Here is a 26,809-nt window from a genome sequence, read left to right as displayed (position 1 = left end):
AACATGAGAACGAACCTCATTGGTCCTTGGGGAAGCTCAAATGTGCTGCGTAACACGAGAACGAACCTCATTGGTCCTTGGGGAAGCTCAAACGTGCTGCGTAACACGAGAACGAACCTCATTGGTCCTTGGGGAAGCTCAAATGTGCTGCGTAACACGAGAACGAACCTCATTGGTTCTTGCAGAAGCTCAAACGTGCTGCGTAACACGAGAACGAACCTCATTGGTCCTTGGGGAAGCTCAAACGTGCTGCGTAACATGAGAACGAACCTCATTGGTCCTTGGGGAAGCTCAAACATGCTGCGTAACATGAGAACGAACCTCATTGGTCCTTGGGGAAGCTCAAACGTGCTGCGTAACATGAGAACGAACCTCATTGGTCCTTGGGGAAGCTCAAACGTGCTGCGTAACACGAGAACGAACCTCATTGGTCCTTGGGGAAGCTCAAACGTGCTGCGTAACATGAGAACGAACCTCATTGGTCCTTGGGGAAGCTCAAATGTGCTGCGTAACACGAGAACGAACCTCATTGGTCCTTGGGGAAGCTCAAACGTGCTGCGTAACATGAGAATGAACCTCATTGGTTCTTGCTGAAGCTCAAACGTGCTGCGTAACACGAGAATGAACCTCATTGGTTCTTGCAGAAGCTCAAACGTGCTGCGTAACGCGAGAATGAACCTCATTGGTTCTTGCAGAAGCTCAAACGTGCTGCGTAACGCGAGAATGAACCTCATTGGTTCTTGCTGAAGCTCAAACGTGCTGCGTAACACGAGAACGAACCTCATTGTTCCTTGCTGAAGCTCAAACGTGCTGCGTAACACGAGAACGAACCTCATTGGTCCTTGGGGAAGCTCAAACGTGCTGCGTAACACGAGAATGAACCTCATTGTTCCTTGCTGAAGCTCAAACGTGCTGCGTAACACGAGAATGAACCTCATTGGTTCTTGCAGAAGCTCAAACGTGCTGCGTAACGCGAGAATGAACCTCATTGGTTCTTGCAGAAGCTCAAACGTGCTGCGTAACGCGAGAATGAACCTCATTGGTTCTTGCAGAAGCTCAAACGTGCTGCGTAACGCGAGAATGAACCTCATTGGTTCTTGCTGAAGCTCAAACGTGCTGCGTAACACGAGAACGAACCTCATTGTTCCTTGCTGAAGCTCAAACGTGCTGCGTAACACGAGAACGAACCTCATTGTTCCTTGCTGAAGCTCAAACGTGCTGCGTAACACGAGAACGAACCTCATTGGTCCTTGGGGAAGCTCAAACGTGCTGCGTAACACGAGAACGAACCTCATTGGTTCTTGCTGAAGCTCAAACGTGCTGCGTAACACGAGAATGAACCTCATTGGTTCTTGCTGAAGCTCAAACGTGCTGCGTAACACGAGAACGAACCTCATTGTTCCTTGCTGAAGCTCAAACGTGCTGCGTAACACGAGAACGAACCTCATTGTTCCTTGCTGAAGCTCAAACGTGCTGCGTAACACGAGAACAAACCTCATTGTTCCTTGCTGAAGCTCAAACGTGCTGCGTAACACGAGAACGAACCTCATTGTTCCTTGCTGAAGCTCAAACGTGCTGCGTAACACGAGAACGAACCTCATTGGTTCTTGGGGAAGCTCAAACGTGCTGTGTAACACGAGAACGAACCTCATTGTTCCTTGCTGAAGCTCAAATGTGATGCGTAACATGAGAACGAACCTCATTGGTTCTTGCAGAAGCTCAAACGTGCTGCGTAACATGAGAATGAACCTCATTGGTTCTTGCTGAAGCTCAAACGCGCTACGTAACGCAAGAACGAACCTCATTGGTTCTTGCAGAAGCTCAAACGTGCTGCGTAACATGAGAATGAACCTCATTGGTTCTTGCTGAAGCTCAAACGTGCTGCGTAACACGAGAACGAACCTCATTGGTTCTTGCTGAAGCTCAAACGTGCTGCGTAACACGAGAACGAACCTCATTGGTTCTTGCAGAAGCTCAAACTTGCTGTGTAACACGAGAACGAACCTCATTGGTTCTTGCAGAAGCTCAAACGTGCTGCGTAACATGAGAACGAACCTCATTGGTCCTTGGGGAAGCTCAAACGTGCTGCGTAACATGAGAATGAACCTCATTGGTTCTTGCTGAAGCTCAAACGTGCTGTGTAACACGAGAACGAACCTCATTGGTTCTTGCTGAAGCTCAAACGTGCTGCGTAACACGAGAACGAACCTCATTGGTTCTTGCAGAAGCTCAAACGTGCTGTGTAACACGAGAACGAACCTCATTGGTTCTTGCAGAAGCTCAAACGTGCTGCGTAACATGAGAACGAACCTCATTGGTCCTTGGGGAAGCTCAAACATGCTGCGTAACATGAGAATGAACCTCATTGGTTCTTGCTGAAGCTCAAATGTGCTGCGTAACACGAGAACGAACCTCAGTGGTTCTTGCTGAAGCTCAAACGTGCTGCGTAACACGAGAACGAACCTCATTGGTTCTTGCAGAAGCTCAAACGTGCTGCGTAACACGAGAACGAACCTCATTGGTTCTTGCAGAAGCTCAAATGTGCTGCGTAACATGAGAACGAACCTCATTTGGTTCTTGCAGAAGCTCAAACGTGCTGTGTAACATGAGAACGAACCTCATTGGTTCTTGCAGAAGCTCAAACGTGCTGCGTAACATGAGAACGAACCTCATTGGTTCTTGCAGAAGCTCAAACGTGCTGCGTAACGCGAGAACGAACCTCATTGGTTCTTGCAGAAGCTCAAACGTGCTGCGTAACGCGAGAACGAACCTCATTGGTTCTTGCAGAAGCTCAAACGTGCTGTGTAACATGAGAACGAACCTCATTGGTTCTTGCAGAAGCTCAAACGTGCTGTGTAACATGAGAACGAACCTCATTGGTTCTTGCAGAAGCTCAAACGTGCTGCGTAACATGAGAATGAACCTCATTGGTTCTTGCAGAAGCTCAAACGTGCTGTGTAATGCGAGAACGAACCTCATTGGTTCTTGCAGAAGCTCAAACGTGCTGCGTAGCATGAGAACGAACCTCATTGGTTCTTGCAGAAGCTCAAACGTGCTGTGTAACATGAGAACGAACCTCATTGGTTCTTGCAGAAGCTCAAACGTGCTGTGTAACATGAGAACGAACCTCATTGGTTCTTGCAGAAGCTCAAACGTGCTGCGCAACATGAGAATGAACCTCATTGGTTCTTGCTGAAGCTCAAACGCGCTGCGTAACGCGAGAACGAACCTCATTGGTTCTTGCAGAAGCTCAAACGTGCTGCGTAACATGAGAATGAACCTCATTGGTTCTTGCTGAAGCTCAAATGTGCTGCGTAACACGAGAACGAACCTCATTGGTTCTTGCTGAAGCTCAAACGTGCTGTGTAACATGAGAACGAACCTCATTGGTTCTTGCTGAAGCTCAAACGTGCTGTGTAACATGAGAACGAACCTCATTGGTTCTTGCTGAAGCTCAAATGTGCTGCGTAACACGAGAACGAACCTCATTGGTTCTTGCAGAAGCTCAAACGTGCTGTGTAACATGAGAACGAACCTCATTGGTTCTTGCTGAAGCTCAAACGTGCTGTGTAACATGAGAACGAACCTCATTGGTTCTTGCAGAAGCTCAAACGTGCTGTGTAACATGAGAACGAACCTCATTGGTTCTTGTAGAAGCTCAAACGTGCTGTGTAACATGAGAATGAACCTCATTGGTTCTTGCTGAAGCTCAAACGCGCTGCGTAACGCGAGAACGAACCTCATTGGTTCTTGCAGAAGCTCAAATGTGCTGCGTAACATGAGAATGAACCTCATTGGTTCTTGCTGAAGCTCAAACGTGCTGCGTAACACGAGAACGAACCTCATTGGTCCTTGGGGAAGCTCAAACGTGCTGCGTAACACGAGAACGAACCTCATTGGTTCTTGCTGAAGCTCAAATGTGCTGCGTAACACGAGAACGAACCTCATTGGTTCTTGCTGAAGCTCAAACGTGCTGCGTAACACGAGAACGAACCTCATTGGTCCTTGGGGAAGCTCAAACGTGCTGCGTAACATGAGAATGAACCTCATTGGTTCTTGCTGAAGCTCAAACGCGCTGCGTAACGCGAGAACGAACCTCATTGGTTCTTGCAGAAGCTCAAACGTGCTGTGTAACATGAGAACGAACCTCATTGGTTCTTGCTGAAGCTCAAACGTGCTGCGTAACACGAGAACGAACCTCATTGGTCCTTGGGGAAGCTCAAACGTGCTGCGTAACACGAGAACGAACCACATTGGTTCTTGTAGAAGCTCAAATGTGCTGCGTAACATGAGAATGAACCTCATTGGTTCTTGCTGAAGCTCAAACGTGCTGTGTAACATGAGAACGAACCTCATTGGTTCTTGCTGAAGCTCAAACGTGCTGTGTAACATGAGAACGAACCTCATTGGTTCTTGCTGAAGCTCAAATGTGCTGCGTAACACGAGAACGAACCTCATTGGTTCTTGCAGAAGCTCAAACGTGCTGTGTAACATGAGAACGAACCTCATTGGTTCTTGCTGAAGCTCAAACGTGCTGTGTAACATGAGAACGAACCTCATTGGTTCTTGCAGAAGCTCAAACGTGCTGTGTAACATGAGAATGAACCTCATTGGTTCTTGTAGAAGCTCAAACGTGCTGTGTAACATGAGAATGAACCTCATTGGTTCTTGCTGAAGCTCAAACGCGCTGCGTAACGCGAGAACGAACCTCATTGGTTCTTGCAGAAGCTCAAATGTGCTGCGTAACATGAGAATGAACCTCATTGGTTCTTGCTGAAGCTCAAACGTGCTGCGTAACACGAGAACGAACCTCATTGGTCCTTGGGGAAGCTCAAACGTGCTGCGTAACACGAGAACGAACCTCATTGGTTCTTGCTGAAGCTCAAATGTGCTGCGTAACACGAGAACGAACCTCATTGGTTCTTGCTGAAGCTCAAACGTGCTGCGTAACACGAGAACGAACCTCATTGGTCCTTGGGGAAGCTCAAACGTGCTGTGTAACACGAGAACGAACCTCATTGGTTCTTGCTGAAGCTCAAACGTGCTGCGTAACACGAGAACGAACCTCATTGGTCCTTGGGGAAGCTCAAACGTGCTGCGTAACACGAGAACGAACCTCATTGGTTCTTGGGGAAGCTCAAACTTGCTGCGTAACATGAGAACGAACCTCATTGGTTCTTGCAGAAGCTCAAACGTGATGCGTAACACGAGGATGAACCTCATTGGTTCTTGCAGAAGCTCAAATGTGCTGCGTAACACGAGAACGAACCTCATTGGTTCTTGCAGAAGCTCAAACGTGATGCGTAACACGAGGATGAACCTCATTGGTTCTTGCAGAAGCTCAAACGTGATGCGTAACACGAGGATGAACCTCATTGGTTCTTGCAGAAGCTCAAACGTGATGCGTAACACGAGGATGAACCTCATTGGTTCTTGCAGAAGCTCAAATGTGCTGCGTAACACGAGAACGAACCTCGTTGGTTCTTGCAGAAGCTCAAACTTGCTGTGTAACACGAGAACGAACCTCATTGGTTCTTGCAGAAGCTCAAACGTGCTGTGTAACACGAGAACGAACCTCATTGGTTCTTGCAGAAGCTCAAACTTGCTGTGTAACACGAGAACGAACCTCATTGGTTCTTGCTGAAGCTCAAACGTGCTGCGTAACACGAGAACGAACCTCATTGGTCCTTGGGGAAGCTCAAATGTGCTGCGTAACACGAGAACGAACCTCATTGGTTCTTGCTGAAGCTCAAACATGCTGCGTAACACGAGAATGTTTATATGTGAAAAAAAGTCTAAATTCATTCTGTTCATCTTATAAAGCGACCGTGTCTCTTCAGAATTTTTTTACTAAACTGCTCAATTCATATGGATTAGTTTTGCAATCTCTTTATGAACTTTTTGAAGCATCAAAGTGGTAGTTGCGTAGTTGTCAATGGAGGGACAAAAAGCTCTCAGATTTCATCAAAAAGATCTTCATTTATGTTCCTGAAGATGAACGAAAGTCTTATGGGTTTGGAACGACATGAGGGAGAGTAATTAATGACAGAACTTTCATTATTGGGTGAACTATCCGTTAAAGTGTCAGAGTAATTAAATCATTTTTACTGGGGTGTGCTGGCCTAAAAATGAAATATTATGGAACTAAAAACCTTTCCAGAGTTTCTAGAGGCAATAGAGATGAGTGGAGTAAGTGAGGAGGAAACCAAACTACAGAGGAAGAGAAAGAGGTTTGGAATGGAACACTACATACTACACGCTATACACTGCATACTATACACTATTATAAAAAAAAGATGTGTAAAAAAGTGCATTTAAAAAAAAAAAAAGTGCCTTGCCTTGCCTAGTTCTTGCCTTCCCTGGGGATCGAACCCATGATCTTGTCATTGCAAGTGTCAATGCTCTACTGTTTGAGCTACAGGAAAGCTAGTCATGGAAATAAGTTGGAAATAAATTAGAAATAAGTCATGGATTTGTCATTTATTGGTCTAAAATTATAGGAACCTTGCTTCTAGTACTAGTAAATAGCACTAAGATTCTAGTATAAGATTTGTTAATGTTTTTGAAAGAAGTCTCTTCTGCTCACCAAGGATGGATTTAGTTGATCAAAAATACAGTAAAAATTGTGAAATATTATTACAATTTATTATAACTGTTTTCTATGTGAGTATATTGTGAAATGTAATTTATTTATTTGATACAAAGCTGAATTTCCAGCATCATTACTCCAGTCTTCAGTTTCACATGATCCATCAGAAATCATTCTAAAATCAATACACATTTTTTTCAGGATTCTTTGATGAATAGAAAGTTCAAAAGAACAACATTTATTTTGAAATTTAATCTTTTTCAACATTATAAATGTCTTTGCTGTTAATTTTGATCAATTTAACACGTCCTTGCTGAACAAAAGTACTCTTTAAAAAAATGCACTGGCCCAAACCTTTTGAACTGTAGTGTATATAGCAGAATATGTCTGTTCAGAAATGTTTGAGTTTGAGCAGAAATAGTAAAAAAACCAAAAACAAAGTATGCTATTCTGAATTCATCCACTGTGTGAGATACTGTATCCAATAATGCAATTTCATTGACTGTATCTGCCACTGCCACACATTTTAGAATCTCCTTCTTGACTCATTATTTGTAGAAATGTAGAAGCAATGTAGAAATGTGTACCTTGAAATGCAATGTATGTTGCTTTGGATAAAAGCATCTGCCAAATGCATAAATGTCAATGTGATTTAAAAAAAATATTTTTTTAATTGGGAAGTATGGTATTGCGAACACGGGCATCTTGTGACCAGCGGGATTGAAACAACATGCTACATGTTAATAAGTCCATTTATAGAAATGCCAAGAAAAAGTGCCTATAATGAAAAAAACAAAAGCTCTAAAACATTTCGAGGTACTGACATCCTCCCTTGCCGAAAGGATTCCAGCGATACTTCTGGCACAGTTGAACAGTTGCACTTTTCTCTGCCAGAATCATTGGCCACGTCTTTCTCTGTCTAATGGAAGAGTTATGATTGTTTAATCGAACCCTGCATGTCATATGGACCCTGCCACACTTAAAAACATCATTCCTGGCCTCGCCGCCTTCCTCAGGGTATGAATAAAGAAAGACAGAGAGCGTGTGCCAGAGGAGGAGAACGCATCCCGTCGCACACATCTGTGACCCAGCTTTACTTCTGGATGAGCTCCCAAACCAAGGCCATCTGCTGCTGTGATTTCATTAATAATGGAGCACCTTTGTGCAGAATGATGGCTTTCGGCGCACTTTAAAGCATTGCTGGAGGACGCTGGGACCCTACCTGAAAACACTCACATGCTTACTGCACTGAACATCTGAAGTATGGATGAGTCGCTGCATACGGTGAGGGAAAACCACGTTTGAGCAATTTAACCTTTCATTAATAAACTAAAATATTACTATAATAAACATGTAGGAAAAATTAGCTTAATTATACAATAAATGCAATTTAACATTTCACTAATAAAACAAAATATTACTATTATAAACATGTAAAAATTATATTATTGCACTGTTATACAATAAATGCAAAACATGTTTGAGCAATTTCATTAAGAAACAAAAAAGATTAATCTTTTGAGAATTTAATAAAAAAAAATGTGTTTAATTATAGGGAGAGTTAAAATTTCAGTCAAACCATGTTTAACATTTTATTAAGAGACAAAAATATTACTATTAGAAAATTGTAAGAAAAACTTTGCTTAATTATACGATAAAAGCAAACCATGTTTGAGCAATTCAAAATTTCAAAAATATTACTATTATAAACAAATCATAAAAATGTGTTTAACTATTGGGAGAGTGAAAATCATGTTTAAAATTTCATTAATAAACAGAAATATTACTATTATAAAAAAAATAATAAAATGTGCTTAATTACATGATATGTGATTAATATTTCATTATTAATGTTTTATTAATAAAAAATATTATTATTATAAAAATGTAATAGAAATGTGCACTATTATACAATAAGTGCAAAACATGTTTGAGCAATTTCATTAAGAAACAAAAAGATTATTCTTTTGAGAATTTAATAAAAATGTGTTTAATTATAGAGTGAAAATCATGTTTAGCCTAAAATTTCAGTAATAAATAAAAATATTACTATTATAAAAATTTAATAAAATATGTGCTTAATTATACGAAAAGTGCAAAAAAAAAAATTGAGCAATTCAACATTTCATTAACAAAAATATGTGATTTTTTTTTTTTTTTTTTGCTTAATTGTAATAACTGCAAAATATCTTATTGGTCTTAAAAATTGATTTTCATTATGAAAAATATGATTTCAAATTTTTTTCTTTAGATTTCTAGATGAAAACTGAGATTAATTTCCTCAAAGCATGCCCAAGGTCAGCTGAACTCTCTCTAACAGGCCAGGGTCAGTGTAAGACGAGCCACACGCCGCCGATCTGATTTATTCACAGGCTATTTTTAGTGCCACCAATTAGTTGAAACCGCAGTCGCGTGAGGACAACAGGACCCGTCCCCGTCTGATAGCCGTCTCTCCTGCAGTGTTCACACTTAACACACATCCGCTTCATCTGTCAGTCTGTCATCTCGCTCTCCACTAAACCACCTGGGTTTATATTTCACCTGACAGCTCGTCCAAACACTTCCTCCTGAATTCATTACAAGAAAAGCAGTGTTTTCAGGGTGCCAGTTTTCTTAAAGGGATAGTTTGCTACAAAAAAAATTAATATTCTGTCATTTACTCACCCTCACGTCGTTCTGAAGCCGTATGACTTTTACGACATTTCATTCATTTATATGCTGTTTAATGTTAAATCACGTTATTTTACATATGCATCTGCTTATTATGATATCGCTTGTTTCTGCTTTTTCTTTGCCTGTGTTTTGATCAGGAGATTCTGTGATTAGCGAGATGCGTAATAGCGCCCCCTACCGTATGACAGTGAAAACACGGAAAGCCTGACATTTCCGTCAATGGAGGGAAAGAGTTGATATAAAGTTTAATAAGATAAAGTGATTTTCTGTGTGTATTTGGATGTGGTTGCACTGTTTGATATGCATCACACACATTTCATTCATGTACAATGACACTTCATTACAGCGCAGTGTGACATTGAATCGTTCTGACATTAATATCCATCAAGGGTTCAATGCGAGCACATGTTCAGCATGTTTAACAGCCTGAACTCGAGCATCAAGTGATTAGCATGACATGAACGTCTCATTATATGAGCAGTATAGCTAACAGGCCACAGAAGCCGTTTAGCACGTTACAGTAATACAAATATACAAATTGCAAGATTAAAATAACTTGAAAAGCATCAAGGGACATGCATTAAGTAAAAATGTGTGTGTGTGTGTATTTTGTGGTGGTCACTCACAAGGAAGGGTCGTGCACGAGATCTTTGAGGTTGACCCCGCTGCGGTCCTCAGCGAGATTGCGAAAGCAGCTGTCACTCACTGCAACACAAACAGAGAGATATACATGAGATGAGAGAAGAGAAGGATACACATGCTGTTTAAATAAAGGTACAGTAGATCAGATTCAGATTGTTTTATTTAGTGCCATGTCAGCATTCAAAGCTATTTTCATGGCAAAAATTCAATTACAAAAATACAAATATCATATAAATACAATAAAAACCACACAAACAAAAACAGCAAGTCATATTATACAAGATTTTTTAAATTAACATATGATAAAACTTTTCAGGCATAATCTTCCTTAAGTCCTTAAGTGAAGTAACTTCATAAGAGCATTCTACTTGTATTAAGTCCAGGACAATCTAATAAAATATGTTTAACGAGAGGGGAATCTTACAAAACATGCATAAAGTTGGGTCTTCACCTTTAAGCAAAAAAAGCATGGGTCAAACTTGTGTGAGCTATACAACATCTGGTGTAGATCACTTGATCAAGTTTAGTTTTAAGAGCGATAAAAAGTCTGTTCGTAATTTCCGGATGAGTTTCATATGGCTTATTATTCTTGCACATATTCCACTCTTTTTGCCACTTATTTAATATGTATCAATTAATAATCGGTCTGATATCTGAGGGAGCAATTTGACATTTAGGTACAGTAGATAGTGTTCATTCAATGAGCAGATCTACTAAACTATAAACATATGAGGTTATGTTCACTACCATTCAAACGTTCGGGTCAGTAACACTTTTGCTAACTTTTTAAAAGTTATTATATGGATATCGCACTCAAAAACATACATTTATAACCAACAAAGCTAAATATATATCGAATAGAAATGTCCATAACTTTTTAAGATTTAATGAATTTCACAGACTTCCTAAGATTGGTAAAAGTAGTAAAATGAAAAAATGAAAAGATTTTTTTTTTTTTTTATGATAAAGTGAAATAAAATAAAAACATAAAATGTAAACGAACATGTCTTATTATAGAAATTGCATACATTGTGAATGCAGGTCATTCAAATAATTAAAAACATCTTACAGAGATTTATTTCAGATTAATCTGTATTATCTGTATTAATCTGTTTTATTGTAGATTAATCCCCCTCCCATCCCAAAATATAATAAAAATAAAAATAAATACACATTAACACAATCTTTTATCAAAGTTATTCTATTGATATCGCACTCAAAAACATTTGATTAATTTCTCTGACTTCCTAAGATTGGTAAAACTAGTAAAGTGAAGTGGTAAAATATTTTGGGGATAAAATAAAATAAAATAAAATAAAAATTGCATTGTGAATGTGTTTTCTTTTATTTATTTTTATTAAGTAATTAAATATTTCCTACAGAGATTTATTTTACTATTTACTATGGAGGGTAAAAAAAATACTATTTACTATCCAAAATAAATAAATAAATAAAATATAATAAAATAAAATTCATGCACGCACACATGCAACTGCTGTATCCAATGGCAGTGAGCATCCATGAGTCATCATTGTGTTTACTCTCAATATGACACTAGCAAAATGAAAAGCGTGTTATAGGGTGAGAGAGCTCTCAGAATCAGGCCAGTCCCTCGAGAGGTAACACATGATGAAAGAAAAGATCAACAGAAAGGAAACACAGGGAAAAGCTATTTTGGTTTTTGTGTAACAGCTCAAACACATGTGATCAGTTTCATTCAAGACTCTGAATGAGACATACGGTCAACATGATGGTTATCTTCGGCACTGGCAACACGCACTGAATCCTTCACAATAAGAGCGGTAATGTGAATGAATGAAGAAAGAAAGATGAAGTCAAGTTTGGTTTCATGTTGGGTTTAAAGAATCCACCTGGAGCAAAGAGTATCGTGCAGCCTTCATCATGATACAGCGACACGCTGAGCTAAAGAGACGAGTTCAAACATGAGATCAGGAGAGACAGATAAAGACGCTGAGGAAGATGATGATCTGCTCTGGAATCAGGCTTCAAAGGAATGTTAATGCAGCCAGTGCGAGATAGAGAAGAAGAGGGAGAACATGCTTCTGCTTTTGTTGGCCGCTCCAGCGTATAGGAAAGCTGATGGATATCTGATTCACTCTTTTCTCTGGTTTACACAGTCATGGTTTCTATACCAGTTCTAGGGCTGGACGGCATTGAAGAAAAATGCGTTATGCGATAACTCATTAAATAATGCGATATTCAATACGATAATGCTTAAAGTGTGTCAAATAAACTTAAATTATCTTTAAAATATATTGAAAATTATATAACCTACATGTGTTTCAAATTCTTTTTGTGGCTAGAAAACATCCCTACAGCTTCTGGAAGTGAACATCAGTGTTTTACTGTAGCATAAGAAGTGTTATTTTAACATCAGTGTAAACCTCAGGGTTTAGGGCATTAGGTTTATTTAACAACACAAACTGAATAATCAAATGTAAAAGTAAAACTCTGATTAGTTTTCACTGTATGAATTAAATATATACTGATTCTTATTAAAGCTACAAAAGTTATTCAGCCAAGAGTGAGTGATTTTCTCTGTCTTTTGTTCATGACCACAGTTATTGCAAACTGTTGCGACATGCATATCGCGATACATTTGCGATATTTCGATATATTGTGCAGCCCTAACCAGTTCTATCCTACGCAATAGTTGAGAAATTTAAAGTCTTCAGGAAGTGAAAATCCACATGTCTGGTTGTAGCTTTGAGCTCATTTTGGACTCCCAACACAGCACCAAAACTGTTTAGCGTACAAAACGAACGAGAGTTCTGCAGGCGTGACGTCAAAACCTTGTAGCCCTAATGAAAAATAAATATACCCAAAATGTATTTTATGCTAAGTATACTACAAATACATTTACATATTTATGTGCTTAAAGGTACAATATGTAAGAATTTTGTAATAAAATATCCAAAATCACTTGCACAGTGATATATTTCCTGCAGTTGTGTACTTACAATATCCCAAAAGTTCCCAAAGATTTTTAATTTCAGAGAAATTCCAATTTTCATCCATGTTCACTTGTCGCCTGTCAATGATGTAATATCCGCGTTATCCCTGGTTTCCGCTCGTACTGCCATGGTAACCATGGCGACAGACGTGGACAACTGCGTTACGTCTAGCGGCGCGCTCACGCTGTTGTTGTTTCGTTCAAACATTATGGGCCATGGCAAGCAGACTTTGGGACAAAAGGAGAACTAAAACGAGGATCAATATCAGCGTGGCGTTTTCAAGCTCCACATCCGCGACTAACTTCGACTTGACAGAGACGCGCAAATGTAGAGGGAGGCAAATGTACATAAAACTAATCAATGTTATATAGCTCAACATGATGAAATGTTAGAATATGATCAGTATGTTATTCTAATGTTGATCTAGCCTCATACAGCCAACAAACTAACACATAGAATAACATTATAAGTTTCAACACACTCAAATGCAGTTTAGTGTGATAGTGCAGACCAAGTGAAACAGCGCTGCGTTACCTCACAAGTTTCATTCGTCTAATAAACTGACCTGTGTGAGTATTATTCAGCAGATCAGCACTTGCGGGTAGTTTGGTAGAATGAAATGTCCTCATTCCTTTATATCCGCAGGACTCGCGTGTGGCGCTGATGTCTCTTATTAGCAATCGCGACCTGCTTCATACCAGTCATGTTAATAACATCAATGTATTCACTCATACATAAACATTATTAGATCCCTCGGCATGACGACAAGTTCCATGATTCCACTTGTGTCATCAACCTACGCCTTTGTTATTGTAAGAGGTTAGCGACCCCTAGCGGTGGAAAAATTACATATTGTAGCTTTAATATAAATACCCTGCAATGGTACTTTTGGGTAGGCTATACTACATTTATATAAAGTCTGCTAAATTGGAACAACTCATTTTGTACTTAATGTACTTTAGTTATCCTGAAATAGTGCTGAGGTCCAACTAAAGATATACTGATTGTTCTAAAGTGGAACTATTGCAAGTATACTTTATGTACTACACTTGTTACGATCACCAGCTGGAGTGCCCTTGAGAGCCACCAGAGGGCACTCCACAACAGACTATTGTCATTCCCTCACAAACGACATCTCCCATAATTCTCTGCTCTGCCTGGACTCATTAGCACTCATTGTTTTCACCTGTGTCTCATCTTCTTGTTTGCTCACCCTATATAAGCCTGGTTCTTTCTGTCATTACCTGCGAAGTCTTGTTTAATGTTTATACTGCACTTCTGAGCATTCTCCCTGGTTTCATTGTCTCTTGGTTCTTGGATTTTTGCCTGTTTCTTGACTTCCCTTTTTACTTGTTTGTTTGTTTGTTTGTTTGGACTGCCTTCCTGTGCTTGACCCTTTGCCTGTGTTTGATTATGATTCTGGATTACTCAAATAAACTGCATTTGGATCCTCAACATTTGTGTCTCAGAGCAGTTCAGGACAACACTTTAAATATCTTGCATTTAAAGACTGATGTTATAACAGAGATCATACTATCCTTACGAATGATAGGCTTTTAAAATAAGAAGTATGCATTGTGCAAGAAAGAAATACTCCAAATAAAGTTTAATTATAATATTTATATGTCAGTAAATATGTTAATCAATTTGTACAGTATGAAATAAATGTTTTTTAAATACATTTTGGTATAGGTTTTTTTTTTTCACTAAGGAGAGCTGGATATTGACACAAATTCGATTAGATTGTGATTCAATTTAATTTGATATCGATTATTTTGGATATATATCAGGTAGGCCTACAGTATGGCACATTTTCTCAAGGAAAAAAACTACAGGGAGACAGTTGGTACTACATTACTTATAATATTGAAGGTTATACAAGGTTGTATACAAACACAAATTACAAGATTTTTATAATAGGCTAATAAAGTTATAATATTAACTTTATAATTACATAATTATGTTTCTACTCCAATTCGTTAAATGTTGGCATGAAATTAAATGAATGGTTTTTCTGAGGTAAATGTGACGTTACGTGACATCAAGCTGTTTTATTGACGTAATCCGCGTTGAGACGCTGATTAAGCGATTACATGAGACACGATATGGATTTCTGTAAGTTGTACTGTATCTATTAACATACCTTCTGATGTTTAATCATGTTTATTTCATCCTATCGCTGAAGAGACGATCCGTTTTGCTGATTCTCTTGATCTGAGGCGGAAGCAGCGAGCTTACGTCATTTTAAAGTGCGCCAAAACAGTATTTAGGCTATTGTTTTAATTTCCTATTAAAATTAATAATTTGAAATCTGAGACTTTGTTTCATATCAAAAGTAACGAAGCACAAAGCTTATTGCGATTTATTGGATGGGAGGCGCGAAACAATGTTCTGTTCATTCATCAACTGAAAACAGGATTATGAAAAAAAAAAAAAAACATTGTAGCCTACAAACCGACTTGTATAATGGGTTTATATTATACCCAACTTCCTGTTTCAACCGGAAATATTTCAAAACTGCAGGGCATCCAGATATATGCTGCAGTCCATTTATGTTTGCAAATGAACCCCAAAACCATTTTTATTAAAGATTAGCAGATAATACATACACTTTCTCCATTTTTACTGTGTATTTTGAGTGTTGCAATAATAATCATAATTAGCAGTGTTTGCACTATCATTCAAAAGTTTGGGGTCAGTAAGATTTATTTATCTTTTTTTTCTGTAAATTGATTAAAAAAATTACACTAATGACATTTATAATGCTTTTTAACATTTATATTTCAAATAAATGCTGTTGTTTTGAACTTTCGATTGTATCACGTTTTCCACAAAAATATGAAGCAGCACAACTGTTTTCAACATTGATAATAATCAGAAATGTTTCTTGAGCATCAAATCATCATATTAGAATGATTTCTGAAGGATCATGCGACACTAAAGAATGGAGTAATGATGCTAAAAATACAGATTTGATCACAGGAATAAATTACATTGACTATATATTTACATAGAAAACTGTTCTTTTAAATAGTAATAATATTTCATGATTTTTACTATATTTTTGATCAAATAAAAATATCCTTTGTGAGCACAAGAGACTTCTTTCAAAAATAAAAAAAAATAAAAAAATCTACAGACCCCACATTTTAAACAGTAGTACAAAAACAGTCTAAAGCATCTCTAGCCATAGCACAGCTGTTCTGCTTTCAGTGTGAACAAAGGTTGGGACAGGCTATACGTTTCTTTGAACAAAAAGCATCAGCTAAATGTCAAATTAGTAATCAGAGCATGCTGGTCTGGGTTTAGTTAAGACCGTGAAGTATGGCTCCAGGACAGGGAACAGGTCCAGCGGCCCGATGCCAAACACATTCCTGCTGCTTCTCCATCTGTACTGCAACAGGGACGAGATGGAGCGCCTGACCTTTGACCTGACCCTCATCTGCCCTGATCGGGGAGAGCTGCTGTTATCAGTCTGAATGAGGACACAGTGCAGTACTTCATAGTAAGTACACTTAACACATCACATGCACACTGATACCACGACTGCAGCCTGAAAAGTGCAATTTCACACATTAGACACACTACATAATGCATTAATATGAGTAGTATGCTAGTATGCTACTGACTCTAGCAGGAGAACATGCAAGCTGAAGAAATTTGGATCTGTTTTGAGTAACACAATATTCATTAATGTTGTCTGCCAAGTCAAGCATCATTATTTCTAGGGCTGCTCGATTTTGGGGGAGAAAATCTAATTGTGATTTAAAAAAAAATATTGGTTAAAAATTTCTGCACAATTGCACCAAACTTTTGTGATTATATATCAGTATGACTAAAATAAATATATAATAATTATTATTATACCACCAACACCAACACCAACAATAATAAAAAAAAGATTAGTAATTAAACCAATAATAATACATTTTTATTATCATTATTATAATACCAATAATAATAATATTTTTTTAAATATTATTATACCAATAACAATAATCATAATAATAACAAACCTTTTTATAATAATAATAATAACAATAATAATTCCAATAAGAAAAATAATCAATATTATTGTTATTACTATTATTATACCAATTATAATAATAATCATAATAATAATATGTTTTATTGTTATTATAGCAATAATAATAAGACTTTGTATAATAATAATAATAACAATAATAATTCCAAATAGAAAAATAATAATAATAATTATTACTCCTGTCATTATACCAATAATAATAACAATAATGTTTTTTATTGTAATGCCAATAATGATAATAATTATTATTATTACTATTATTACTATATATATATATATATATATATATATATATATATATATATATATATATATATATATATATATATATATATATATATATATATATATATATATAAGAACAAAATAAGAAATATTACTATTGTAATATTTCATTGTAAAGTAAGACAATCTAGTATTTAAGAAATAGTAATAATAAGTAATAATCATATTTTATGTACAATATATATTTATGGCTGTCTTAAATCCTTAATTTTCAAACATTGAACCATTAAACTTTTATTTTGATGGAAATTTTCAGGGAGGCCTTAAAGCTTCTCAGGTTTCTGTTTTATTTTGATTCATCATGCAGCCTTAATTACTACCATTGCTCATATTCACTCTTATGACAATAAACACCTAGAACAACAAGCTAAAACCATCAGTAACACCCACATCATGACAGCAAGTTTTGCACAGACAAACACCTTGAATCTGTCTGTCATGTCAGAAATAAGCAAATGTTTGTTTGCATGTATTATGTCAGACTGCTGTTAATTGCATTATGCTAATTTTTCACAAGGTCTCGTCTCGTTAGTTCTCATGTTTCCTTCAGGAGTCGCAGCGTTCAGATGTGATGCACGCTCTCAGGTGAGGTAAACATGATCAGCAAACAAGACCAAAGCCAACAGGAAATGAGCCGATCGAACCTCTCAATGAGATAATTAGGAATGGATTAATTAATCAATGCTGAACCCTGAGCAAGAAAGCATATTATTCAAATGCCCCCGCAAAAGACCCCAATGACAAGTAATCCTGCGGGAGAACAGGAAACAACGAGGAAATGGACGAACAATGACTTTCTCTCTGACTGCAGTTACAAGGTGACAGAATCCCAAATGAGGTTCTTGCATCCTTTTGTTCTTGACCAAATACACTGCATGAAAAATCCATATATAGGATTATAGTGATATTTTATAGCAGCGTCATGAATATGGAAAAGGTTACCATGATATTGGCTGATACTACGCATACTATTTCTTCACCATGCATACTGATACTGATCACACTATATGCATTTTTATGCATGCATGTGTGTTATTTTTGGTTAAGTAAAGCTATTAACTGGAATAAAATAAAATATAAAAACAAAACTTAAACTTATTTTATTTCAGCTGGTTGCCAAGGAAACTTTGTTTAGTTTATCTTCAAGTAGAAATAACTAAATTAATTAAACAAAAAGTAATAAATAAAAATGTATAAAAAATACACACACACACACAAACTATATTGCCCAAAGTTTTGGGACGTCTGCCTTAACATGCACATGAACTTTAATGACATTCCATTCTTAATCCGTATGGTTTAATATGTAGTTGGCCCGCTCTTTGCAACTATAACAGCTTCAACTCTTCTGGGAAGGCTTTCCACAAGTTTAGGAGTGTGTTTATGGGAATTTTTGACCATTCTTCTAGAAGCGCATTTATGAGGTCAGGCACTGATGTTGGACGAGAAGGCCTGGCTCGCAGTCTCCGCTCTAATTAATCCCAAAGGTGTTCTATCGGGTTGAGTTCAGGATTCTGTGCAGGCCAGTCAAGTTTCTCCACACCAAACTCGCTCATCCATGTCTTTATGGACCTTGCTTTGTGCACTGGTGACCAGTCATGTTGGAACAGGAACATCCCCAAACCGTTTCCACAAAGTTGGGAGCATGAAATTGTCCAAAATGTCTTCGTATGCTGAAGCATTAAGAGTTCCTTTCACTGGAACTAAGAGGCCAACCGCTGAAAAACAACCCCACGCCATAATCCCCCCTCCAACAAAACTTTACACTTGGCACAATGCAGTTAGGCAAGTACCGTTCTCCTGGCAACCACCAAACCCAGACTCGTCCATCGGATTGCCAGACAGAGAAGCGTGATTCGTGGTTTACACCACTGCATCCCACGCTTTACACCACTGCATCCCACTGCATCCCACGCTTTACCACACTGCATCCCACGCTTTACCACACTGCATCCCACGCTTTACACCACTGCATCCCACGCTTTACACCACTGCATCCCACACTTTACACCACTGCATCCCACGCTTTACACCACTGCATCCCACGCTTTACCCCACTGCATTACACGCTTTACATCACTGCATCCCACGCTTTACACCACTGCATCCCACACTTTACACCACTGCATCCCACGCTTTACCACACTGCATCCCACGCTTTACCACACTGCATCCCACGCTTTACACCACTGCATCCCACGCTTTACACCACTGCATCCCACACTTTACACCACTGCATCCCACGCTTTACCCCACTGCATTACACGCTTTACATCACTGCATCCCACGCTTTACACCACTGCATCCCACGCTTTACCACACTGCATCCCACGCTTTACCCCACTGCATCCCACGCTTTACACCACTGCATCCCACGCTTTACCCCACTGCATCTGACGCTTTACACCACTGCATCCCACACTTTACACCACTGCATCCCACGCTTTACACCACTGCATCCCACGCTTTACTCCACTGTATCCCACGCTTTACACCACTGCATCCCACGCTTTACACCACTGCATCCCACGCTTTACACCACTGCATCCCACGCTTTACACCACTGCATCCCACACTTTACACCACTGCATCCCACGCTTTACCCCACTGCATCCCACACTTTACACCACTGCATCTGACGCTTTACACCACTGCATCCCACACTTTACACCACTGCATCCCACGCTTTACCCCACTGCATCCGACGCTTTACACCACTGCATCCCACGCTTTACATCACTGCATCCCACGCTTTACACCACTGCATCCCACGCTTTACCACACTGCATCCCACGCTTTACCCCACTGCATCCCACGCTTTACACCACTGCATCTGACGCTTTACACCACTGCATCCCACACTTTACACCACTGCATCCCACGCTTTACACCACTGCATCCCACACTTTACACTACTGAATCCCATGCTTTACACCACTGCATCCCACGCTTTACTCCACTGCATCCCACGCTTTACACCACTGCATCCCACGCTTTACACCACTGCATCCCACACTTTACACCACTGCATCCCACGCTTTACCACACTGCATTACACGCTTTACCACACTGCATCCCACGCTTTACACCACTGCATCCCACGCTTTACACCACTGCATCCCACGCTTTACACCACTGCATCCCACGCTTTACATCACTGCATCCCACGCTTTACACCACTGCATCCCACGCTTTACCACACTGCATCCCACGCTTTACCCCACTGCATCCCACGCTTTACACCACTGCATCTGACGCTTTACACCACTGCATCCCACACTTTACACCACTGCATCCCACGCTTTACACCACTGCATCCCACGCTTTACACCACTGCATCCCACGCTTTACACCACTGCATCCCACACTTTACACCACTGCATCCCACGCTTTACACCACTGCATCCCACACTTTACACCACTGCATCCCACGCTTTACCCCACTGCATCCCACACTTTACACCACTGCATCCGATACTTTGCATTGCACTTGGTGATATAAGGCTTGGATGCAGCTGCTCGGCCTTGGAAACCCATTCCATGAAGCTCTACGCACTGTTCTTGAGCTAATCTGAAGGCCACATGAAGTTTGGAGGTATGTTGCTATAGTCTCTGCAGAAAGTTGGTGACTTCTGCGCACTGTGAGCATGTGCTGACCCCGCTCTGTGATTTGTCCACTAAAAAACACTATAAAAATGTAATTTGTTAAATTTACTTCAAAACGGTAATCGGAATAATATTTCAGATATATTCAGGATGTAAGAGGTGTGTGCACAGTGCCATCATATTCTCAGATAAAATACATTAACATGGCCACCTGTGCATTTATTATGAGGGAAATGTTTATACTTTCGGGACCGTTTTCCAAGGTTTTGTCCAAGATACTGAAAGATTCCCGCCCCTAAAATTTACTTTAAAAGAGTAATGTGAATAATATTTCAGATCACGGATGTAGGAGCTGTGTCATTATAATATTTTCAGATAAAATATATTAACATGGTTAATACACCTGTGCATTACTTACGAGCGAATATTTATACCTTCAGGACCATTTTCCAAGGTTTTGTTCCCCTCGTTCAGAATAAAGGAAAAGAAGTGCCCCATAGCACCCTGTCAGACAGCGATGGCACGGACGGCAGCTCAGTGTAATTAACACAAGGCTTACGGCCTCACATCTCCACCAATGGCTTCTGCAGGAGATGACATCACTGCTTTGTTTGCTTGCATGTCTTATTGGTTAGTGGGGTATCAAATGATCCAGAGGCCCCTGGGATGTAGATTACAGCGGCTTACTGCTGTTTATCAACCCAGCCTTTGTACAAAGGAGGGGCCGACATTAAACCTGAGGGAGTTCTGGATGAAGCTCCCAGCAGTCCAGCAGAGAGAGAGAGAGAGAGAGAGAGAGAGAGAGAGAGAGAGAGAGAGAGAGAGAGCGTTGTTGTACACATAGCAGCTTCTTAATTCCGCAGCTGGGTAAATTTCCAAATTAATAAAGGTTTCACGGTGCTGGGGAAAATATAGTAACAGCAGATAAGATAATCTAATATAAGCCCAGCGTATCTTAGCAACCTTGTTCATTCTGAGAGCAGCAGCGATGGCGTCCGCAGAGGGATCGCAGCAGCTATCAAACACACACCCAAAAACACTCTTTCTAAACACACAATCATAAGCAGCACGCCTGTGCTTACATGCATAAACTACTGAGGAATAAACACACCATTCAAATCTTTTGCCAACAAATAACTTTGATTAAAGCTACATGGGCTGCTTGTTTTGTGGGTTTTTTTTTTGCAGTGTAAAAACACTGTATGTCATATAGTGTAAATGGGTATTTGACGTGAAATGTTTTATGGTAATGTCCTGTGGTGTGACAAAATTTGATAGATAACTGTGCATGCAGCTTTTATGACCCCATATTAATTGAGACTAGATGGAATATTTGTACTTTAAAAAATGTATATGCCACATCAAGGGCATTTAAAGGCCTATTGTGCCCTTTTACAAAGTCTTGAATTTGTTTTTAGGCTCTACTAGAATAAGTTTTTATGCTTGAATGTTCAAAAACACATTATTTTTCCCATGTTTTACATTGCAGCTCCTCTCTTCCCAGTCTGTCAGTAACGCTCTGTTTCCCGAAAGCATCGTTAGCAAACTCTGGTCACAAGTTCCGTCGTTATCAGCATAGTTCAACGTGTCGGTGTTTCACGAAACCATCGTTCTAACGAACATTCGCAAACAGCATCGCAAAGTGTGTGTTTGGAACGACAGTGTCGACCTGTGGTTAGAAGAGTAGTTTCTAGTTTGCATGACATGTGGACTCAATAAATCCTTATCTTGAGCAAAATAAGCAAGCTGACATTCAGTACAGTCTGTATATTTTATTTAGAATACATACAAATGTCATTTACGTCTTTTAGTTTGTCAAGAGATTTAAAGCTCTGTTTTTGAAGAGTGCGCATGTGTGAACGTGCTCTAGTATGTAAGAACGAGTCTATGAATGAATCTGTAAATAGAGCAAATAACTGAGAAAAATGAGAAAGTGTCCTCAGATGCCATGTCTGTAATTTAAAGCAAAACATCTAGCATTAATTCGATCTCAAACAGATTCATTAAAACAAAGTTATTACTCCACCACGTTCATGACATCATTAACCAACATGGTTGAACGACCAATTTCCGAGTATGGTTTCGGGAAACAGTCGTGACTAGCTAGTTGATTTCTTCAACGATACATCGTACTATGGTAGTTAAGCAACGAGTTACACCGTTGTATGGGAAACACATCCCTGTTTAGTTCCTGAAGGCCCTCCTTCTGAAAAGCACACTGTGCTCTGATTGGTCGGCTGGATCAGTGTGTTGTGATTGGTCAAGTGTTTCGAGTGTGTTTGGGAAATGTCCCGCCCCTTACCATAACCGCCAGTTTAACACACTACTAACTAACTCAACCAGGCCCCGCCCCTTTATTCGGCATATTAATTATTTAAATGAGGAATATTGTGACGTGTTTGTTCTCGGAAGAAACTCAAGACTACAATGGAGGCGTTTCAGGAGTTCAGAAACACTGACACTGATATAGAGTACTCCTATACTCCTGCTGTAGTGACTTTGTGCTTTGGAACTTCAAAGACATTGGTTAAACACAAAGTAGATTTGTGTTATATAACATTATTGCAGGTTTGCGTAATGTTCTGAATTTGTATTTTACAGTTTTTTCTTCATTTTGAGGGATACTGAATCTGTATTTGTGCATGTGAGATGAGTAAATGCTCACATTTAGTCTAGAACTACAATAGCATGTTTCCACACAACGCCTCGGCACTTACATGATTCCTCTCAACATGGGGACAGGAGCAGTCAGTCAATAAATGGGAAAAGAAAGTAACTTGCATTACTTATTTGAAAAAGGAAGAGGATATTTTGTAATTTGTAATTTAAAAGTAATCTGATTACATAATGCATGTTACTTGTAATGCGTTACCCCAACACTGATATCAGTGGTCTGCAGCACTAATGACATTAGGGGTTTGCTCATATCACTAACACTAACTTTCAGCACAAGTAATAATGTTGCCTGCCTCTTGCGTATTTAAACCACATTACATAGACACACATTGCCAGCATAAGTGTTTACACCCACACAGGCGTATGAAAATTAAAATCTACCCAACGGCCCTCTTCAGGGCAGTTTTCCATCACATATCCTTATGAATTTCATCAGATTTCAATGAGAGACGTTGATGGAGGAAGCCACTGCAAATGCTATAAGTAGTGCTTTTAGTACAGTACAAGATATCTCCTGCTGTTGGGGTGATGTACTTTGGGTCTGGGTCAAAGGTCAGTCTTAAAGCCACTGTTCTGGAGTGATGTAGAGTTGAAGGATGAGAAACATGCTTTAAGTGGGCTGTGATCAAATAAACATGTGGAGCCCTTACCATCAACACAAATGCACATCCAGATGTTACAGACATCACTGAACCACATTCAATGTCTCTTTCACAGCATTAAAGGTACAGTTCACCCAAAAATAAACATTCTGTCATCATTTACTCACCCTAATATCATTCCAAACCCTATGACATTCTTTCTTCTGTGAAAATGAAATGAAATAAAAGGAACTGTGATCATCGAACTTCAAAGATTTCAGAAGGCTTGAAATATTGTGCCAAAGTCATATGGTGCATATTTATGATACTTTTTTAGTTATTTTGGATTATGACAGCTCGAGACCCGATTTAGCATTTGGAGAATGTTTGTCCTTCAGGGTATAATCAGATAAAAACTAAAATCCTACAATCCTTGTCTAGAGCTATTGTTTAGTGCAGTGATGCTAATACGACCATTCAAACATTTGGGGTCAGGGAGATTTTTTAATGTTTTTCCAAAAAATCTCATCTGCTCACTGAGCCTGCATTTAATTGACTAAAAATACAGTAAAAACAGTAATGTTGTAAAATATTATTATAATTTAAAATATGTTTTCTATGTGAATACATGTTAAAATGTAATTGATTCCTTTGATCAAAGGTGAATTTTCAGCATCATTACTCCAGTCTTCAGTGTCACATGATCCTTCAGAAATCATTCTAATATGACGATTTGCTGCTAAAGAAACATTTCTGATTATTATCAATGTTGAAAACAGTTGTGCTGCTTCATATTTCTGAGGAAACTGTGATTCTTTGATGAATAGAAAGCATTTATTTGAAATACAAATCTTAAAAAACATTATAAATGTCATTAGTGTCACTTTTGAGCGGTAGTGTATGTGATTGTTTTTTAGTATAGAATGATGTTGTTGTTTTAGTATGGTACACGTGATACCATTAATAAGCTTCACTATACTTGATCCCAAAGTGCTTTCTGTTTGCGTTGTTATTGCAGATGATGTGTAGTATTGCAGTCGCGTGTGGTTGTTAGTATGCAGCGGTGGGCTGTGTTGCAGTCGTGTGTGTGGTTGTTAGTATGCAGCGGTGGGCTGTGTTGCAGTCGTGTGTGTGGTTGTTAGTATGCAGTGGTGGGCTGTGTTGCAGTCATGTGTGTGGTTGTTAGTATGCAGCGGTGGGCTGTGTTGCAGTCGTGTGTGTGGTTGTTGTTAGTATGCAGCGGTGGGTTGTGTTGGAGTCGTGTGTGTGGTTGTTGTTAGTATGCAGTGGTGGGCTGTGTTGCAGTCGTGTGTGGTTGTTAGTATGCAGCGGTGGGCTGTGTTGCAGTCGTGTGTGTGGTTGTTGTTAGTATGCAGCGGTGGGTTGTGTTGGAGTCGTGTGTGTGGTTGTTGTTAGTATGTAGCGGTGGGCTGTGTTGCAGTCATGTGTGTGGTTGTTAGTATGCAGCGGTGGGCTGTGTTGCAGTCGTGTGTGTGGTTGTTGTTAGTATGCAGCGGTGGGTTGTGTTGGAGTCGTGTGTGTGGTTGTTGTTAGTATGCAGCGGTGGGCTGTGTTGCAGTTGTGTGTGTGGTTGTTGTTAGTATGCAGCGGTGGGCTGTGTTGCAGTCGTGTGTGTGATTGTTGTTAGTATGCAGCGGTGGGCTGTGTTGCAGTCGTGTGTGTGGTTGTTGTTAGTATGCAGCGGTGGGCTGTGTTGCAGTCATGTGTGTGGTTGTTGTTAGTATGCAGCGGTGGGTTGTGTTGCAGTCGTGTGTGTGGTTGTTGTTAGTATGCAGCGGTGGGTTGTGTTGCAGTCGTGTGTGGTTGTTAGTATGCAGTGGTGGACTGTGTTGCAGTCGTGTGTGTGGTTGTTAGTATGCAGCGGTGGACTGTGTTGCAGTCGTGTGTGTGGCTGTTGTTAGTATGCAGCGGTGGAGTCGTGTGTGTGGTTGTTGTTAGTATGCAGCGGTGGGCTGTGTTGCAGTCGTGTGTGTGGTTGTTGTTAGTATGCATTGGTGGAGTCGTGTGTGTGGTTGTTGTTAGTATGCAGCGGTGGACTGTGTTGCAGTCGTGTGTGTGGTTGTTGTTAGTATGCATTGGTGGAGTCGTGTGTGTGGTTGTTGTTAGTATGCAGCGGTGGGCTGTGTTGCAGTCGTGTGTGTGGTTGTTGTTAGTATGCATTGGTGGAGTCGTGTGTGTGGTTGTTGTTAGTATGCAGCGGTGGGCTGTGTTGCAGTCGTGTGTGTGGCTGTTGTTAGTATGCAGCGGTGGGTTGTATTGCAGTCGTGTGTGTGGTTGTTAGCATGCAGCGGTGGGCTGTGTTGCAGTCGTGTGTGTGGTTGTTGTTAGTATGCAGCGGTGGGCTGTGTTGGAGTCGTGTGTGTGGTTGTTGTTAGTATGCAGTGGTGGGCTGTGTTGCAGTCGTGTGTGTGGTTGTTGTTAGTATGCAGCGGTGGGCTGTGTTGCAGTCGTGTGTGTGGTTGTTGTTAGTATGCAGCGGTGGGCTGTGTTGCAGTCGTGTGTGTGGTTGTTGTTAGTATGCAGCGGTGGGTTGTGTTGCAGTCGTGTGTGGTTGTTAGTATGCAGTGGTGGGCTGTGTTGCAGTTGTGTGTGTGGTTGTTGTTAGTATGCAGCGGTGGGCTGTGTTGCAGTCGTGTGTGTGATTGTTGTTAGTATGCAGCGGTGGGCCGTGTTGCAGTCATGTGTGTGGTTGTTGTTAGTATGCAGCGGTGGGTTG

At 39.7% G+C, this 26,809-nt stretch overlaps 1 protein-coding gene across 11 annotated transcripts in view; it reads right to left on the bottom strand.

Annotated features, from left to right (window-relative positions):
• gphnb (gephyrin b) overlaps positions 1–26,809 on the bottom strand; it is a 103,531-nt gene that overhangs the window by 57,390 nt on the left and 19,332 nt on the right. For all 11 annotated transcript variants that reach the window (XR_013822910.1, XM_079887991.1, XM_079887992.1 and 8 more), the window contains exon 2: positions 9,889–9,967. Coding sequence is in view for 10 of the 11 variants with exons in the window: in XM_079887991.1 (XP_079744117.1) it covers positions 9,889–9,967 (79 nt within the window). In the remaining variant the exon portion in view is untranslated. The remainder of the gene's footprint in view (positions 1–9,888; positions 9,968–26,809) is intronic.

The sequence above is a fragment of the Squalius cephalus genome (genome assembly GCF_949319135.1).
Source record: "Squalius cephalus genome assembly, chromosome: 12".
NCBI lineage: Eukaryota > Metazoa > Chordata > Actinopteri > Cypriniformes > Leuciscidae > Squalius > Squalius cephalus.
Note: the sequence above shows the minus strand (reverse complement) of the source record. Positions and strands in the feature narration are given on the sequence as shown.